The sequence below is a fragment of the Artemia sp. Qi Xiang Cuo genome, chromosome 16, assembly GCF_049724085.1.
Source record: "Artemia sp. Qi Xiang Cuo chromosome 16, ASM4972408v1, whole genome shotgun sequence".
NCBI classification, from domain to species: Eukaryota; Metazoa; Arthropoda; class Branchiopoda; order Anostraca; family Artemiidae; genus Artemia; species Artemia sp. Qi Xiang Cuo.
Genome location: NC_142809.1, coordinates 52,429,587 through 52,450,637, shown reverse-complemented (window position 1 = coordinate 52,450,637; position 21,051 = coordinate 52,429,587). Strand labels below are relative to the sequence as shown.

The 21,051-nt window shown below is 38.5% G+C and overlaps 1 protein-coding gene across 1 annotated transcript in view; it reads right to left on the bottom strand.

Moving 5' to 3' along the window:
* The window catches only part of LOC148943082 (KAT8 regulatory NSL complex subunit 2-like), a 45,025-nt gene extending 28,924 nt beyond the window's left edge, over window positions 1-16,101 (bottom strand). Inside the window, exon 1 of the mRNA XM_089102633.1 lies at window positions 16,006-16,101. Coding sequence (XP_088958759.1) covers window positions 16,006-16,078 — 73 coding nt within the window. The 5' untranslated portion in view covers window positions 16,079-16,101. The remainder of the gene's footprint in view (window positions 1-16,005) is intronic.
* Between the last annotated feature and the right edge of the window lie 4,950 nt (window positions 16,102-21,051).

Genomic DNA, 21,051 nt, shown 5'->3' with positions numbered 1-21,051 from the left:
TATTAAAAGGGCTGATTCGATTGGAAAATGAAAGAGCTAGTGCTCTTTATGTTTTTGAGGAGGATACTCCCCCCAAAGCCCTCAGGACAAGGGTTATAAGCTATGCCCTGGGGCATATAAGGTTTTTATAGAAAGCTTTGTCATAGAAACTTCAAAAAGGGCTCATTTGATTGGAAATTCAAAGGGCTGGTGCCCTTTTTAATAGTCAAAAGTGATTGGAGGGCAACTAACCCCCTTCTCAAGCCCACTTTTTCCCCACACACATCCATTCAAAATTTTGAGATACTCATTTTGTTCAACGTAGTTGAAAGTTCTGGAAATTATGTTTTTGAGGATGACCCCCGCCCCCCCCCCCCAGCCCTTAAGACAAGGGTTGTAAGTTACGCCCTGGGGGCATATAAGGCTTTTATAGAAAGCATTGTCGTAGAAACTTCAAAAAGGGCTCAATCGATTGGAAATTGAAATGTCTAGTTCCCTTTTTAATAGTAAAAATTGATTGGAGGACAGCTGAAAACTCTGACACGTCCATCATGTTCCAAAGTCCATTCAACAATAGTTAGGATGTACCCAATTCGTTCCTCGTTTTTGAAAGTTCTGGAAAGTGTGCCTTCGGTCAGTACACCCCACCACCCCAGTCTTCAGGCCACTGATTATAAGAAAAAAATGCAAATGAATTTACTGAAAAAATGTGCATTGTCAGTTTAATATGCATATGCTGATATTTATTCCTTGAAATCTTAATTAATTTTTGATTTCTTAAAGTTATAACATTTAAAAGAATTTTTTCAGTAAAGTACAAATTATATTCTGGCTTTTAGAAAGCATAGGGTTTAGAACCCTACTCAGATTAATTTCTGCTCGTTTTAAGCTTGACTTATTTTAATTTCTGTTTGTTTTCGGTTTCATTTATTTATTGATACTGATTTGTGGTAGTTGTATGCTTGGTAGATTATTTGAATCTATTTTGTTCATTTTTGGTTTAATGGAGTTCTTTACTTTTTTCTGAAAAACTTATTTTGTGCAAAAAGTCTTTTTGATTAATCTTAGAGAAGATAAGTTTTCAATCCACCTTGTTGCTTCTGAAATTTTGGCTAGGCTATTGCTAGCCTAAAGAAAAATCGGATAAAACTGAAAAAAATACTATATAATATATATACACAAATACAAATATATATTATATGAAGAACAGGCAGGAAAAATTAAGGAAACTAAGCTTATGTTTATTTACCCCAAAATTCTAAATTTCATGATACTTGCAGTTTGAACTGAAGACTTTCATTTTAATTTCGAAAACCATTGATTCTGGTACCATTTTGCCAGGTCTTTCAGGTTAGAACTTGGCCTAAAGTAATAAATAATTTGTCAATACAGCCTAGTTTTTAACAGTTTTTAATCCGATTCCTGAGCATGTTTTCTTGCATGCACTGGAAGGTTTCAATGCATGTAAATTTCCATTTTTCATCAAACAGGCTTGAAAAAAAAAAACTGTTCACAATACACATAACCGCTGCCTTATTCTGCAAAATGTAGTATATGGGAACTGAGGTAATTTCAAAGCTTGGTGGGAGCAGTGAAGATGTTAAAAGTCGAATAGCCAAGGTTCAGGGCGTTTTTTCACAGTCAAAAAAAGTTTGGAAGAATAGAAAGATAAGTCTACAAATCAAGATTAGAATATTAGAAGCTACAGTGATGGCAGTGGTCAAATGTGGCACTGAAGCATGGGTGCTCTGAAAACCAGATGAAGATTTGCTAGATGTTTTCCAGAGAAATTGCTTATGGATTGTTCTGGGTACCCGGCTAACTGACTGTATTTCAAACAGTAGGCTGTACGAAAAATGTGGTTCAATCCCGCTTTCTAGTGCTATAATGAAAGAAAGGCTGAGATGGCTAGGGCACCTTGTGCAGATGAAGGATGACATATTGCCGAAGATTGTCCTTTTCGGCCAACTGTCTAGGGCTAAATAGAAAGCAGGTCATCCTCATCTGGGGTGAGAGGATGTCATAAAGAAAGATTTTAAGGAAATGGGAACTCCCTGGGGGTGTGTAAAAAGCGAGGCTTTGAATAGATTAGGATGGAGGAGGAGCATGCGTTGCTGTTTTGGCTTGGTGCTGTGGTGAGTTGTTGTTAGTAGTAGTAGTAGTAGTACGTTCTATCCAGTTTATGATTTTTTCCAGAAAACAATAGCCAAATTAAGAATTTGTAGAAAGATCTATTAAAAGAGGCCCTGTCTTTTAAGGATAAACTATGACTGTTTGCCCCTTCTGTATCATTATCAACAATCCAGTTTCTCTGTACTACAACTACTAAAAACTCACTGCAGCACCAAGCCACCCAGTGGCGCCAATTCACGAAAACGTAGGGGGGGGGGGCAAGGATTTTTTTCGATTTTTTTTAATGAAGTTTCCAAAAAAAAACATTGAGCAAATATACCTAAAACAGAGGGTAGCGGCGACTTCGCTGCTTGGCAAAATCGTCTATTAATCTATCCAAACCCAGTTTCTTTATCTCCTGCTTTTCAATAGCCATTATCACGAGATCACTGAGTCTGTCGTTTCCCATCGTCGACTGCAGATAGTCCTTCACACACCCTAATGCCGAGAAGAATCGTTCATTGCTGGCAGTGGTCACAGGCAAAGTAGCAACTAGCTTAATCAGTTTTAGCACTGCAGAATAGGCAACTGGGAGGTCGGATAAGATTTCGATAGCTTGAAGAAGATCCACCTTTGAAATATAACTTTTTGACAGATGCAGCTTTGCAAGAGAAAGCTGGGATTCTATGGCATGGTCATTGACATTTAGAATCCCTTGATAATGACACACAAACCTTTCCACTTTCGAAAGTTCGAGAAAATAAGAACTTGAGGAGTAAAAGGCAGATAAAGCGTCGAACAGGGGCATATTTTGCATGAAACGTTGGTCCATCTCATTCGTGAAACAGTCTATTACCTCAAAGTACAGAAGTTTACTGGAGTCTGATTGAGCTGGCTGACTGGTATTGCGTTTACTGGTTGTAGAGTTTGAAAGAAAGTCTTTGAAACAAATGGAAATGGCATGACTTCTCTTGTTTTGAGCACTGATTTTAGATTGTGGAGATTTCGATTCCTGGATATCGTGTAAAGCCAAGAATTCGGATATGTTTTTGCTTAAGTTGTTCCATGCGTTATCATTTCTGAGCTTTTGGAGTGTCTCAGATGTCCCAGAAATCAGTGCAAGTGCCATATAAATCAACAAACTTTCGGATTAAAGTTGCTCTAATAAACAATTTACAATGATAAATAATTTTTCCATTATGTGCAAAGTTGAGACAAAAGAGGCAGAGTTGATTTTGTCCAGTAGTCCTTTTGCCTCACACCCTGCCTCGCCATTGGACCTATCAGAGACTGTGGCAAGCACAGCAACAATACAATCAAATCTTGCCTTCACCTTCAGAATAGAGTGGACTGGATAAAACCAGCGAGTCTGGACAGTCCTCTCAAGCTCCAAGACTTTTTGCCCTCTAATATACTGGGATTCCACAAATAGCTCGTGTGAAGTATTGCTGCATGATATAAATATGTAAAGTCTTTGCCGCACAGAGAAAAATTCTGAAAGTTTGCTAATATTTTTTAGGCAGTCTGTCAAATCCAAGGTTTAATCTGTGGGCGTGACAGTGTATATAAACTGCATGAGGTACCTTCTCCCTAAACTTTGCTTTAACTCTGTTAAATTCTTCACTCATAACGGATGTGCCGTAATAACATTGGGCAATACACCGCATCAAATCTACACCATACTTTTCTATACTACTACTACTACTAACGCCTCACCACAGCACCAAGCCGCCTGAGGTCAACACAGCTACGCATGCTCCTCCTCCATTGCAATCTATTCAAAGCCTTTTACACCCTCCCACAAAGTTCCCATTTCTTTTAAATATTTCTTTATGACGTCTTCCCACCCCAGACGAGGATAATCTGCTTTCCATTTAGCCCTAGATGGTTGGCTAAAAAGAACAATCTTCGGCAACCTGTCATCCTTCATCTGCACAACGTGCCCTAGACACCTCAACCTCTCTTTCATTATAGCCCTAGAGAGCGGTATTGAACCGCACTTTTTGTACAGCCAATTGTTTGAAACACAGTCAGTCAGCCAGGTACCGAGAACAATCCTTAAGCAATTTCTCTGGAAAACATAAAGTAAATATTCATCTGCTTTTCAGAGCGCCCATGCTTCAGAGCCAAATATGACACTGTCATCACTGTAGCTTATAATACTCTAATCTTGCTTTGCAGACATATCTTCCTATTCTTCCAAACTTTTTTTTAACTGTGAAAAAACACCCCGAACCTTGGCTATTCTACTTTTAACATCTTCACTGATCCCACCATCTTTACTAGTAATACTACCAAGGTAAGTGAAGCTGCCCACCTGATCAATCTTTTCATTACCCAAAGTCAACTTTTTATCTTCACTTATTCCTAGCCTTAGTGACTTAGTCTTCTTAACATTAATTTTTAAGCTGACTCTAGCACCCTGAACTCGCAAAACCTCTAAAAATTCATTCATTTTGCTCAAACTTTCATGTAGAATGCTTAAATCATAAGCATAAACCAATTCCAGGAAACTTTTTCTTCCCCATTTGATTGCGTGGTCTCCCATTGTCTTTCCTGTGCTCCTTAAGACAAAGTCCAACCAAATAATCCATATAAAGGGCATAAACCACAACTCTGCTAAAATTCTGAGTTAATACGAAACCGGCTACTAACCTCATTTCCTACCTTAACTGTAGCAGTGTTATTTTCGTATATAGCACAAATCTCTTGAAGGTATTTGTCTGGTATACCATACAAGGATAAAACCTTTACTAAAGCTCTTCTATCAACAGAATCAAACGCTTGCTTATAATCTATAAAACTGAGGACCAAAGTTGTTTGATAACTCAAGCACTTATCAATTATCAACCTAAGAGTGAAAATTTGGTCAACACATCCTCTACCTTTTCTAAAACTGCACTGTTCTTCTCTTAAAACTTTGTCTACAGCATCTCTCAGTCTAAAAAGTATCATATTACTAAGTAATTTGCTACCTACAGAGACCAAACTAATGCCTTGATAATTACCACACTCACTTTTATCACCACACTCACTTTTTAGCACTTCTCAATTATTAACCTAAGATTGAAAATTTGGTCAACACATCCTCTACCTTTTCTAAAACTGCACTGTTCTTCTCTTAAAACTTTGTCTACAGCGTCTCTCAGCCTAAAAAGTATCATATTACTAAGTAATTTGCTACCTACAGAGACCAAACTAATGCCTTGATAATTACCACACTCACTTTTATCACCTTTTTATACAGTGGTTTAATTAAAATTTTCCTAAAATTGTTAGGTACTTCCCCTTCTTCAAAAATCGTATTCATAATCTCCAGTAACTTATTTCTTACTTCATAGCCACCGTATTTAAGAAACTCATATGCCACACTATCCGCACGTAGGACCTTATTATTTTTTAATTATATCAGAACAGCCGTAATTTCACCCCTCTGGAACAAACATTCCTTTACATCTTATGTGTCCCACAATTCTTCATTTTCCTCCAAATCTTTCACAGCAGCCCCACCCCAGTCAGAAACACTCTTAAAAGGCTTTGCCTCTCTCTCTTCAATTGTTTGGTTATCGGTAGTTACGGCACTATTCTTATATTTAACTGGGCCAAGTCCAGATTGACTACTCCCTCTCAATTTATTAACATGCCAGTACAATATTTTACCATTATGCCGTCTAGCTGCATCTTCCAGATCCTTAGAAATTGTATCCATGGCCTCCAGTTCACACCTCCTTCACAAAGTTATAGTTTCTCAAATCGAGGTGGATAGGCTCTCAGCATCTAATTTGTGCATGTGATAGCAGCCAATTGGTCGCTCCATTACTTTTCTGTTTGATATGTACCTGAGTAGGATTGCTAATTGTTCTTTTCTAGAAACATCTTTTGTCTTGTCAACAAGAATAGCAAAGTAAATAGCCGATTTTAATTCTGAATATAGTCATAGCGCAAAGCATTTCCTATCAGTTTAACTGCATCATTTTGGTACTGATGACTGCAATAGCGACCATATCAGTGCTGTAACTGGGCTTTCAGATTTTCGTTGCCTTTAGACATTTCCTCCATCAATTAAACCAAGTTAACCAGGTTTGCAGATGTTTCTGATTTGTCATGACCCCTCAAAGCAAGACCCTGGTGGCCAAAAAAGCAAGTAGTGCAAAAAACACAGCTGTACACGCCAACACAGCTGTGAGGCCAACACAGCTGTACACGCTCCTCTTCCATCCCAATCTAGTCAAAGTCTCTCTCTTTACACCCTCCCAGGAAGTTCTCATTTCCTTTAAATCTTTCTTTATGACAACCTCTCATTCCAGATCAGGACAACCTGCTTTCTGTTTAGCCCTAGACAGTTGCCAAAAAGGACAGTCTTTGGTAATCTGTTATCCTTCATCCACAGAACCGGCCCTAACTATCTCAACCTTTCTTTCATTATAGCCCTAGAAAGCAGGATTGAACCATATTTTTCATACAGCCTACTGTTTTAAACATGGTCAGTCAGCCAGGTACCCAGAATAATCTGTATACAATTTCTCTGGAAAACATCTAGCAAATCTTCATCTGCTTTTCTATATTTTTTACCAATTGAAATATATACCCAAAAAATCGAATTTTTCTGCTGATGTGATTGCCTTAGTCACTTAATGCATTCATTTTCCTGAGCAAGCCTTTTTTCAGAGGGAACACTCTGGAAATGAACATAAAATAGCAAATCGAATTATACTACATTGATTACAAAAAACCAATTTCCATTAGAAGTGGTCAACCATTGAAATTTTACCTAAAGATACATCAAGTGATCTGTTCACCTTCTACCTAGCAAAGTAGCAGAAAAAAAAATCTAAATTAACTCTGTTTTATTTCATTATCATGTGGTCAGCCACTACAAGTTTACCATTGGTTCTGTCTCTTTACAAGGTAAAATTCTAGATAAGGGGCTTTGTGAAAAGAAGAATGTGAATGAAACTCTCAGAACTAAACAAAAAACCTCAATGATCCCGCTTTGAAGCATACATCTCCAACCATTTCCCCTCCAAAGGAGATTGACCCCTGATGACATTTTACAATATTTGTGTTATGAAAGTGAAACCTTGAAATATAGAGGCACTGCTTAAAATGAGGTAGAAGGAAAGCATCTTGAGCTTTTGCTCAATCTAAGTTTCAAAGATTTTAAAATCAATTTCTGGAATTTTGGAAAAGGTCTTTATATGGCTTAAAATCTTGCTGAAATAATTGGAATTGTGTTTTCCAAAACTATAGCCAATAAAAAAGAGATGTCTAAAAATTAGAAAAAAAAACTATTAATATGGCTTAAAATTATACTCAAATAACAGGAATTGTATTTTCAAAACTAAAAGCAGAGACAAAGAAACTGAAAATCAAGGTAAAATGTTGTTTTGTCAAAATTCCAGTTGGTCCAGTAGGAAAATAATAGATCTGTAAAGTAAGCAAATTTCTAAGACTTAGAAATCAGAAGAGAGTTATAATAGAAGCTTGGCAATACCTTGCCAGATTATTTTTTTTGGCTTTGGATTCATCACTGAGAGTTTTATCTTTCTAGCCTGACCCCTTTCCAAGATAGCAAAAAGTAGGCTATCTAAACTAGAATTTTACCAAAATTAAGTCAAGCCAAAATCCTAGCCACAGCACCCAGGGCAGCCCTCCTTTTTTTGAATAGCTCTGATTTAGTGTTCTGTCTGGGAATCATGGTTGTGTTAGTGCGTTTTATTGGTTAAAATGACAAATCTGATTCTTTTGTAAAAGGAGAGAAGGCAGATGTTAATAAGGAGGATATCTGGTAGGATAAATCTGCTTTTAGGGTTTCTTTAAGGGGTTAGAAATAGAGTTTGTAATAGAAGTGATATGCATATTGACCAAGTGATTGTCAAGGGAGACATTGAGCTAGCCTGGCAAAATTTTAAGAATACTCTGCTCCAAGCTGAGAGGAAATGTACTTCATGTTCATTTGTGAAGGCAACAAAAACACTGCCACACCTGAACCAGCCCATTAAAAGGGCTATAAATTGTAAGAAGAAGGTTTTTCCAAATATAATCCAAATATAATCTGGATCTTCCTCTGGAAGATCCAGAGGATATTGCCAATTTGCTGAACAGCACATTTGCATCCAATTTCTCAGTGGACCCCACTGACAAGCCACCATGCCCTGCCCCCAGGGTGGTTGAGCACCTTATGCCAAAAATTTACATCACAGTGGACAAGATTAAGAAAAGGCTGAGTAAAGTAGATCTCAATAAAGCTAAAGGCCCAGATGATATGCACCCCAGGCTTCTTAAAGAACTTGCAGATATAGTAGCTGAGCCACTCTGTTTGCTATTCAAGCTGTCTCTTCAGACTAGTAGCCTACCTGCAGATTTGCAGACAGCCATAATTACTTTGATATTCAAGAAAGGATCTAGAACCCAGCCTGAGAACTATTGACCTATTAGCCTGACTCTGGTTGTGGCCAAACTTATTGAAGGGATAGTCAATGATACAATCACATATGACCAAGAATGGCCTTCTTTTTGGTCGTCAGCCTGGCTTCGGGAAAGGTATGTCTATCAAAACAAATCTTATACTAGCTTATGAATCTCTATCTGATCTGCTGGAACAGGGTTTCCCAGTTGATGTGCTCTTACTGGATCAAGCCAAGGCCTTTGATAAAATGTCTCACTGCTACCTGATGATCAAGCTGTCAGTTTATCAGATAGACAATGATGTTTTCCAGTGGATTCCCATCTTCCTATCCAACAGAACCCAGATTGTCACTGTATATGATGAAAGAGGTGACCTCATCTACTCTACACCAGTTCACTTTAGAGTGGTGTCCCCCAAGGGACCAAACTAGGCCCAACACAGTTTAACCTCTATGTAAAACAATACTCCTGAGGTGGTCAAGAATGGCTTGAAACTGTATGCAGATGATCCCAAACTCTTTGGTCCAGCAGCCTCTATAAAAAATTGCTCTTCTCTTCAAGAAGATCTTAACAACCTCTGTCTGTGGGCACCAACATGGATGCTTGAGTTAAACTTATAGAAATGCAAAGTCTTTCATCTCAGTCCAAACAATCCCTGCCATAGTCATCACATGATTGACTCTGCAGGTGAAAATATGCCATTCAGAGTGCCAAGGAAGAGTGTGATCTTGGGGTATTGATTGACAATAAGCTCAAGTTTCATAATCACACATCAGAACCAAGCAACTAAGGCAAACAAGGTCCTTGGTTTGGTCAAGCATTCAGTAACACGTTGCCAACCAAGAGTTATCAAGAAGCTTTACACAGCCCATGTTTCTCCCCATCTTGATTTTTGGCATGTTGGTTATTGACATGCCTACCCTGATGTACCATAGAAAGAGAGGAGATGTCATCCTTGCTTTTAAGATGATAACCAGTGACACCGTCAAGCCTGTTTTTGATCACAATGAATACACCAGAACACAAGGAAATATACACTAATAACACTGTTCTACTTGGGAATTCCCTCAGCAAATTTACTGTGTCAGCCAGATCAGTTGATAGCTTCAAGGTTGGTGTTGGCTGTGATTAGAGCAGCAAGTCATTTAAGATGCAGTGGGACAAATCAGCATCATCAAACAGGGTCTATTAGGTACCACTTGACACCTTTAGCCCCCAAATATGCATGGCTGCCAATACATCTAGCAACACCCAAAAAAGAAACCAAACTGTTGTGTACATATGAAAATAGTGATGATCCACTTATGAACTGTGATATGAAATTGTGTTAACTGTCCTGTTGTAATGAACTGTCCTGTGTATATATAAATAGTGATAATCTACTCGCAAACTGTGCCATGAAGATTATCAAATCAACGTTACCTGGCAACATCTACAGTTTCTTCAACCTTAGTTGCTAGAAGATGTGATTTAAGGTAAAAGATGCATTTGCCTTATTCCTTGTTAAGCAATAGAAACATTTCAATATTTACCTAAGTTTTCTCGTTTACATACAAAACTGACATCAACACATTTTCTTCCCATCTATCTAAGTGTATGTGGAATATTTTACCTATAACTATAATATCTTTTCTTTCAAGTTTTGGTGAATTTTTTGCAGGTCATATGGTAAAATTCTACTTTAGTTACTTTTACCTATCTTGAAAGGGGTGAGGTTAAGAAAATGAAACTTTCAGGGATGGGTCTACAGGCTAAAATATGTCCTGGGATGGTATTTTGAAGTACTTATCTCCTCACCTTCTCCCTCTAGAGGATCCTGAAATTTGCCTACATGACAAGTCTATACCTATTGAAATTTTGACAAAACAAGATTTTGCCTTAATTTTCAGTTATAAGATTCTTTTTCTCTGGCTTCAGTTCTGAAAATGCAATTCCTGTTATTTGAGCAGTATTTTAAGCCATATCAATGTTAATTTTCAAAATTTAGGAAATGTATTTGCACATCTTTAAAACTCTATATATCAGGAAGCAAAGTTTTGAAGCTAAAAATAATTTTCTTAGGCTTCATTTTAAGCAGAAGATATATATCACAAGGTTTTACTTTTATAACACACAGATTTTTAAAGGTCATCAAAGGTCAGGGCCCTCTCGAGGGAGAGGGAGTAGAGGTAGGTACTTAAAAATACCTTCCGGGGACATACTTTGGTAAAGTTCTACAAAATCATATTACCTTAAAAATTACCTGAAATCACAGCTTGGAGTGAAATAAGGACTTTCGATCCTGTTGAATCACTCCTTGTGATGACTGTTGTAGTTGGTTAAGTTCTGGTGGAAGATTCTGGTGCTTCCCAGTCAAACTTCCAGGGTGTATCTTTCCACTCAGCATCCAGATGGCGTTTGAAAGCATCTATTGATTCAGCAGCAACAGTGTCCTCCTTGAGGTTGTTCCAGAGGTTCTCGATCCGATTCGAGAAGAAATTGCATCTTGCTCCAGTTGTAGCGTGATGTTTGCGGATTTGTCTAGGGTGTCCTCGTGTTTTGTGGGAGGTATCAATCTCCAGGATCTCATTTTCTCGATTGGTTGAGAGGAGTTTGTGCGCCTGGATCATGTCTCCACGTTTCCGTCTGTATACTAAGGAGGGGAGGTTGAGGTCCTTCAGCCGTTCACTGTATGTCTTGTTTTCCATGCTGGCAATCATCTTAGTGGCCCTTCGTTGGATTTACTCAAGAACTGCATGGTCCTTTTTGAATTAAGGGGTGGCCAGTATCGTCCCCACCTCCAGTCTATGTCTTACTAATCCTTTGTAGAGTTTGGTGATTACTTGTTTACTCCTACTGGTGATGCTGTGTTTGATGATGCCTAGGGCTCTACTAGCTTTGGCTGAGATGTTCTGTGAGTGGGAGCTGAATTTCAACTGGGAGTCAACGATGACGCCAAGGTCTCTCTCCTCCTGGACAGGCTCAATTGTGTGGTGACTACCAGAATTTTGGGTCATGAGGTACTGATGTTTGGGGTTTTTGTGTCCGAAGTGTATGACCTTGCATTTTTCTGCGTTGAATTCCAGCAGCCATCTTTTGACCCAAGAGCACAAGTGGTTGAGATCAGTTTGGAGGGATTGGATGGAAGAAGAGGTGTTGGCAGGACCTATGAGTTTCAAATCATCCGCATATAGGGTGGTTTTGTTGCTGGTGATGAGGGGTAGCTCATTTATGTAGATGTTGAACAGGGTGGGGTGCAGGACGCTGCCCTGGGGAACCCCACTAGTGACTTTGATTTTGTCAGAAAGGACATGGCTGTTTGGTCTGGTTGTCACTTTCACTAAGAGATAGAGTAAGTAGCCTGTGAATGAGGTATCAGTGACAAACCTTGTCAAATGCTTTGGCTAGGTCCAACAATATTATATGCACAGGTAATCCTCTCTCTAGTAGGTCAGTTACAAGACTATATGACTCAAGAAGGTTTGTGTCCACCGATCTCTCTGAGCGAAAACCATGCTGACTACTGCTGATAAGTGAGTTGGCCTCAAGATGGTTAATGATATGCTTGTTTATGATTCTCTCCATGACCTTGCATGCCACACATGTAAGGCTGATAGGTCTGTAGTTTGCTGCAGACGTTTTGCTACCCTTCTTGTGAATTGGGATGACTATTCCCTTCTTCCAGTCCCCTGGAAGCTTTCCTTGTGTCAACGACAGATTGAATAGTTTTAACAGTGGGGCTGATATTGCAGGGCTTAATTCCTTCGTCAGTCGTGGGCTGAGACCATCAGGTCCCGTCGATTTGTTGGGATCGATCTCCTTAAGCTGTTTGGTTACTTCTTTGATTGTGACTGGTGAGTGTACCATCAGGAAGGGAGTGTGAGCCTGTTCTGCTGGTGGGGGGGGTTGATTAGGGGTCATCCATGGAGAACACTGAGGCAAACTGCTGATTAAGCAGATTTGCTTTTTCAGAGGGGCAAGAGGATAAAGAGTTGTTGTTTACCAGGTCTGGTACAGAGTGTCTGCCTGGCTTCTTATGGGAGATGTATTTCCAGAATAATTTTGGGTTTTCCTTAATGTTTTTGGCCAGTCGTTCTTTGTAGGTTGAGGTCAGTTTTCCAGTTTCTTTTCTGAGGAGGGTCCTTGCAGTTTTGTGCTGCTTGTACAAAGCTGTAGTCTTTTGTTTCGTGTACTTCTCCCAAAGTTTTCTTTTCCTGTTGCGTAGTTTCTTGATTTTTGGGGTGAGGAAAGGTAGAGTTTTGGGTTTCTTTTTCCATGTTATGCTGGTGTGTTTGGCTTGGCTCTCTAGTAAGGTCTTTTTTAGAGTTAGCCATGAGGCTTTGACATCTTCTGATATAAGTGTTTCCAGGTTAGCATCTAACAGCTCCTCCACCATCATTTTGTAATTTGTAAAGGATTGCTTGGTATATTTTGATGGTTTGGAGTTGAATAGATGAAAGAACTGGCATGTGGTCACTTGAGCCAATTGGACTGAGAGTGTGTGTGTTGATCACCCTTTCTGGGTCATTCGTTATGACTAGGTCCAGTATGGAGGGATTTTGTCCTGGGCGCATTCTTGTGGGCATAGTTACTGTTTGGTACAGAAAGTTGTCGGAGAGGGCTTGTACTAATGGGTTTTGTTCAGGGCTTGACTTGGTCATACCTTGGCCATCTACCCAAGACACATTTGGGAGGTTGAAGTCCCCTGTCATGAGCAGGGTTGCCTTTGGGTAATTGCATAGTATGAATTGCGTCATTTCGGCAATTGCTCTTTCAGAGGACAGCTGGCAAGGGCTGCTGGGGCTCCTGTAAATTGAGCTTAGGACAAAAATTTCGTTAGGTAGGGACAGGGAGACCCATGTAGCTTCAACCCAAGGTAAGTAAGAATTTGGGACAGAAATTTCTTTTACCTGGAATTCCTTGGAAGCTAGAACAGCCACTCCTCTTCTGCAGCTTGGATCAGACAGATTGCTGAAGATGTTGTATCCAGAGGGGCAGATTGAGTCTTCTGTCAGTTGAAATCTTGAGTTCTTGGGGCAAATTTCTGTCAGAGTTGCAATGTCTATCTGACTTAGTTGGAGCACTGTTGCCAGTTCCGGCATCTTGTTGGTAATAACATCAACGTTTGCCGTCATAATGTTCACAAGTTTTCGGGTGTGTCTGGGCGAGTTTTTATTTTGCTCACTAATATTCTCGCTTTCAGTTGAAGTGGGTGAATTGCAGCTTAGGTACACAGAGCTGCTAATGAGGGACAAGGCAGAATGGCATGGGGACGTAACTGTTAATTCACTGTTTATACATTTACACAAACTTGCGTTTACATCATTATTATCACTCACACATGAACTATTTACAAGGGAGACGAGACGGTTGGAGGTAGTGGTTTTTCTTGCATGCTCAAGCTGCTCTCCATCGGAATTGCTTGAGTTTGACCGTTTTTTGTAATTTTGCCCTTTCTTATCACTAGGTCTGTTTCTCCGTTCTTCTGTCTTTTCTTCATCTCTTCCAACAAGGCTTTTCTAGCATTGCAATCTTCTTTGGAGCTGTCACCATAGAATTGAATCGGGTCTTTACGCTGGTAGGACGCATCCAGGATAAGCTTCTTGTCAGTGAAGCTGGCCACTGTGAATAGGACTGGTGGGTGTCGCAGTGGGGGCCAAGGCTGGTAGTCTTTTCATGTTGCAGACTTTGGTTGCTAGTTTGTAGTTGTCCTGGAAGTATTTGGCAAGGAAGTCTTTGTCACTTGCTTGGATAGGAATCCCGTATCCAACAATGTTCAGTTTGCATCTCTGCCTGTCTTGCTCACTTCTGACTGTATGGCGTATATGTTAGTCTAGTGCATCTGGTGCAAGCCCTGTCACTTGAGTGGTAATTGCCGATTCAACAATTGCTTTTACCTTGAGAACATTGCATTTTGTGGCAAGTTCATTGTGAATCTCTCTGAGACCCTTGTTGACTGTAGTCATTATGCTAGCAATGTCCTCTTGCACCTCTAATTTGAAAGATTCGATGGCTTTGGTTAGGGTGTTGGCATCGCGCACAGGCTTGTTCAAGATGCACTGGGGGCAGCTCCATTCACAGGTCATTGTACGATTCATTTTCTCTAGCAGGACGTACTGTTCATCACTTAATCCTAGGCAATCAATACAAAACCAGTTAGGACATTTGTCGCAGTTGACGGCTTGCGAGTTCTCGTCCAGACTTTTTGCACATCCCGGGCACTTATCTTGTCCTTTTACAGGGCTCTCACGTTGTCTCTTTTTTGGTGCCATATACAATTCTTCTTAAATTTTATTTTGAGGGTAAATAAAGCCAAAGTTTAACAGAATAATAATGGCTACCATTATTATTGAGTTAGAAATAAAGTTAATACACCATTTGATGCCTTTTTTATGCTGATTACAAATATAATAATCATTTCCATCTGAAATGAATTTCAGCCCCTCCCCTATATATACCTAACCTAACCCTGGGTGAAGTTCTAAAAAATCATATTATTGAATTAGGAATAAAGTTAATACACAATTTGATGCCTTTTTTTATGCTGATTACGAATTTAATATGCATTTATTTCGTAAATGAATTTCAGCCCCCCCCCCCCTAAATAGGCTATACCTAACCTACACCTGAATTGACCTATATAGGGGGGGGGCGGAAATTCATTTACGATAGAAATGATTATTATATTTGTAATCATCATAAAAAAAGGCATTTAATTGTGTATTCACTTTTGTCCTAACTCAATAATATGATTTTGTAGAACTTTACCTAACCCTTAATTGGCATATATAGGGGGGGAGGCTGAAATTCATTTCCAATAGAAATGATTAGGCTATTATATTTCTAATAAGCATAAAAAAAAGGCATTGAATGGTGTATCCACTTTTGTCCTAACTCAATAATATGATTTGGTAGAACTTTACCCATACTTTAGCCTGTAGATCTATCCCTGAAAGTTTCATTTTCCTAACCAAACTCCTTTCAAGATAGCCAAAAGTAGCTAAAGTAGAATTTTACTGATCATATTACTGACTAACTAATAAAGTAAACATACCACTCAATGCCTTTTGTTATGCTTTTTCCAAAAATAGGCTAATAATCATTTTTGTTGGAAATGAATTTTAGCCCCCAACCCTAGCCTATATATTTGCAAACTAAAGGGGTGGGGGAAGTTTAAACTTACCTCTCATTTACATCAGAAATAAAATTTACCCCCACACCCATAATGTACAAATATATACCCTGAATTGGTATAAATAGGGGTGGGGGTAAAATTCATTTCCAACAAAAATGATTATTATATTTGGAAAGAGCATAAAAAAGCCATGGATAGTATGATCATTAATAGTATGATCTGCGAAAAATTTACCCAAGTTTCTTTGTTTAAATCATAAGTGGACAGATCAGGCTATGAGCAACAAAAAAAATGTCTTTACAATATTCTCTCATTCAACATGAACAGCACCCTTACATATTAGCCTAAAGTCATTACGCATTTTCACTTCATAGGTATGTATAATTAGCTACCTTGGTTAGTGTCAGTACTTGAGTATTTATTTAATTTTTTCAAAATGCTTTCAATGCTGTTGGAATAGTCCATGTTTTGTTATTTCAGAATTACCGCTTTTAAATGCGAGGTTCCAACGGTGTCAATGAAGTTAATATCTTTTAGAAATTTCTCACCCTGTGTTTTCTATTCGATCTCTTATTTGATCCTGCGTTTTTCATGAAAGCGCGAACCGTTGTTTGTCCCACTCACACAAGGATTTCACCCTTTTAACTTTATAGGACTTTTTTTTTATATAGGTTGTAAGTGAAATAATTAGACATGGAGGTGTGAAATCCATCTTTTTAAGCTTTTTCCTTCCTTTTAATAATAACTGAACACATTTTTGGCGTAACCCTTATTCTTTTACCAAGCAAAATATTTAAAAAAAAAATATACACTGTTGTATACGTAGACACTAACTTGTGAGTGGCTTATTTAAATTTTCCATAAGTCTTCTGCTATTGCCCTGAATAATAACTTGACTAGGACCTATCGCTTAGGCCACAGACAAAGTCTACAGTAGACACTGGGTATATAGGTCTCCTAGACTTAGATTATATTGAAGGTGTGTATATATTGCATACCTTTTGTCTGTGGTCCATACAGTATACTGAGATGAGAGATGAGCCAAGTCACAAATGTAAAGATCAACTTGCCCATTGCTGAAGAAGTGTTTTTGGAACTTCGATAAAAAGTCAGATTCGTCCTCTTCTTTTTATGTTTCAGGTCAAAAAACAGACTTCAGAAAATGTACTAAAACTTAGGTAAATAAATCCACGAAACTTTCCTCAGAAAATTCACGAAAGTATTGCTCAAGCAACCTACCAGAACATCGTTTATAGAATCCTTTGGATTTACAAGAGCTTAAAGAAGAGCTCACCAGATTCTTTGGATTTTTAAGAGGTTAAAGCTTACAAGAAGAGTTTACCAGATTTATTTGGATTTACAAGAGCTTACAAGAACATGATTTAGAAAATCCTTTGGATTTACAAGAGCTGGGGTCAGATGATCTATTGAAATTGGGCCTATATGTGGCTAGATTGGACGTATTCAAAAATTACTTAATTTTGTATTTTACTAGAAAAATACAATCTCGCAACCTTGTGAAACGTTCTTGACACACACACCTTCCAGAAAAAATTATGCAGACATAAAAACAAGGATTTTAGGCGATTCCTTTAATATTGGGAATATTAAATATAGGGAACAAGGTTCCCTAGGTTCCCTTTAATATAGGGAACAAGGTTCCCTAGGTTCCCTTTAATATAGGGAACAAGGTTCCCTAGGTTCCCTTTAATATAGGGAACAAGGTTCCCTAGGTTCCCTTTAATATAGGGAACAAGGTTCCCTTAAATATAGGGAACAATGTTCCCTAGGTTCCCTTTAATATAGGGAACAAGGTTCCCTAGGTTCCCTTTAATATAGGGAACAAGGTTCCCTAGGTTCCCTTTAATATAGGGAACAAGGTTCCCTAGGTTCCCTTTAATATAGGGAACAAGGTTCCCTAGGCGATTCCTTTAATATTGGCTCCCGTTTCTCATTTCAATCTGAAATCTGGACAAAGTTGTTGTGAACGGATTGATGGATGCAACTTATAATAAAAGTGCAGTAAGTTTGACAAAGTCAGCTACGTGACTGGCAGGTAATGAAGGAGAAAAAAGGCACAGAGGAAGAATGATCAGGGCATTTTAGAAATGGGTTACTGCAAGGCTGTTTTAGGAATTTTTTATCTGCCCTTACTTCCAGAGCTAGTTTCAGGAATTCTAAAACCTTGAAATGAGGAGTCTCATTTCATCATTGATCAGTGAAGTGAGATGGGTGGTGAACGAAACCAGCAACAAATATGTCAATGGTTAAACACCCCGTTGAAACGTGTTATTGATGGTGAAACTTCCAGTATGATTTCAAAAATTATTAGAAGAGCTTCGGAATAAAAAAAAAAGTTAGAAGGTAGTTTTTAAGTCTCATGTGAATAAAAATGTGCCTTGCCACGTTTTGTGTCTATGACGTTCAAGCTGGTTGATACAGTCCCTACTTCCTCAGCCAAAGAAAGAAGAAAATTTTTTGATAAACAAAAATCAGTTAAGACGGCATTTAGTTTAACTACGGCTAACCACGGGGTCTAAAAAATCTTACAATTATAGCGCCAGATATCGACATACAGGGTGGGTCCAAAAAGTAATGAGACTTACTCTATAAAGAGGAGTTTATCCATCTGATTTTCAGCTGACTTGTAGCTGACAAATATGAGAAAAGATACTTAGGACAAATAAAAAACGTATAAAACACTTCAAGTAACTATCTTGGACGGGTTGAAGGCCGAAGACTTTTCAGTGCTAAGTCAATAGCTTCCCTAGCCAAATTATTTGATTATTCTTATTAGGAATATGTAATTAATGGTAAAACACAACAGTATTAACATTATCAGCATCAGTAAAACTCTAGAAGATTTTGCAAGAATATAGAGAAAGTCAGATTAAACCTCAGTAAAATTCAAAGATCACCCCCCCCCCCTCAGAAAGAGACTGGGATGACCCTGACACTGGCTCCTCCTAGTGTTCCCGTTTTACGGTTCGACTCAGGGTTCGAACCCAGGTGACTCTGAGTTCGAATTAGGGTCAAAAGTGTCTCCCAGCCTGTAAAACAGTTATTTGATCTGTCAAATATTGGTTTCGGTTTTTTTTTTTAAGTGGGAAAACTTCTACCTACCATTTTTCTGACTTGTTTTCACATTCATACTGTGCTGAAATTGTGCATGCCTTGCGCGTTGCTGAAAAGTCAAGTGTGCCAGTTCGTAGATTCCAGGTTGGAGCAGAAAAACCTTGCTGGACTAGCATCAAGGAGTTCGCCAATTTGTGTACCAAGTCAAAATTTTGGTTTCATATTTGGAAAGAGTGTGGTATGCCTCGTACCGGTAAAGGGAACAAAACCTGCCTTTCGTGGTCGCAGTGGTAGTGGAAACCTAGTAAGAGATTATACAAAGACACTTTTCGCAAAAAATCTGAAGTGATATCAAGCAAAATCTATAGCCATGATTTCCTACCAGGCACGTAATCACGCAGACTTTGGGGGGGGGGGAATGTTAAAACATGGTAAAGCTAAATCATGTAGCGATTCCGTCCATACAAGTGACCAGCGGTGTAATTATTTCAGCACTGAATTTTTGGAACTTGATGTGGCCTGGAAAAGTGATTATGAGAAGGAGTTTGATAAATGTTTACTCGAGTCTAGCAATGACCTCAGTTTTGTCGTCACTCGGTGATTTACTGTGTTTCTAAGCTTCTTAAAAATAATTACCGTGACATTGATGGCATTTGTGCTAAGCCTCTTGAAGCTAGCTCCACTTTTTTAATTAAGTAGTTGTCATTGCTTTATCAAATAATTGTTTGCTCTGAAAAAGTGCCAAATGTATTAGTACTGGTATAATTAGTCCTTTTGAAAAGGGAAAAACTTTCTGACCAGTGCTCTTCGTTCAGACTGATGACTGTTTCCCCTAACCAAGTAAATTGTTCAAATTAACGGATATTAACGGAATTACGACTAATTGTTATACACTAGATAATCAGTTTGGGATTAAGAAAAGAGTTGGCCACGATCATGCACTGCTAATCTGTTGATACATGCTGCTGAAAATGATGAAGTGATTTATATTGCCGGTATTGATGCCCCAAAAGTATTTGACTCCGGTATCCATGCCCATATTCTACTGACTAATTGCAAACTTTATACTAGCCTCATACTAGTATGAAAAAAGGTAATTAGAATTCACATCAGGTTGCAGGGTGTACTTCAGGTTGCAGGGAGTCGGTGCCCCTCAGTTTGAACTCAGTTGAACCGAATTGAAAGATGGAAAATACCAAAAATAAGTGAAAAGGCGTGAATTATTCAGTTGTAAAGGCTTGTCGTGACATATATAGGAGGCTGAATGTTAGAGTTAGAATTCCTGCATCGCATGGTTTTATTGAACTTACTCCGAAAATCACGATTAAAAAAGGTTTTAGACGAATAGCTCTGTGTTCTCCACCCCTGCCCGATGATAGCATTGCTAATACTTAATATAAAGCTGTAATGACTTTGTATTTTGAGGGGTTGATGTCTCGTTAGCAAATTACGCTGATTCTGAATGATAGTCAAACGCAGCTTGGAATAAAAGATAATTTCTGCGTACTATCGGAGGAGGACTATGTCGGACTAAAGTTCAACAAGAGTTCACCGTAGCCAAGAGCCAGTCTGTTTGTCTCTAGGTGCTCATGAACAGGATCACCCTAGAGTGCGAATTAGCAAAAAATTTGCGCACTACCCTAACTCTGTTAAAAGATTTTTTGCGAATAAGACTAGGAAAGCTTATTGCCTTTTAGCTGCTATGAAATTCAAGTTTAGTCGCTGTATCTTTTGAAAATTTTGCAAGCAAAATTTGCTTGCTCTTTCGCTTTTTTTGCAGCTTTTCATTCGAAGTGAAATTGCTGATATTCGAAAGCGTTTTTGCAAATAGACGATACTACCTATTTCGACTGCCCCTTTGGACTAGCAACACCGCTTTATCGACAAGATATGGAATCACTAGCCCCTTAGATGATATCCAAAGAACAACTCAATCGTTTCAAAAGCGGCTAAAATTAAATTCTATTTTCCTGAACGTCTTTCTATAGGGCCTGCCGATGGTTAAGTGTTAATTTTATAGTGTTAACGTTGTTAACAACATTGTTACAACGTGTTAACAACGTACTAGTTTTAAGTGTTAACGTTGTGTGTTTTTCCTTCCCTGCTCCGTCAGTTGTGTGCTTTTGTGCATTATGCACAAAATTTTACTTACAATTTCTCTTCTGATAAGAATATTTCGAATTAATTTTTGTTGTTGTTTTTGGAGATATTGAAGATCACTTTTACAATGCAAGGTCACCTAGTTTCTGTCGTAGATTTTATTCTGATTTTAGATATTCTACAATTATTGTTTTATTAACTTGTTAACATTTTTTTCTAATTCGCATGATCACAATTTTAGTGTTTTGTCACCATAAAGAATT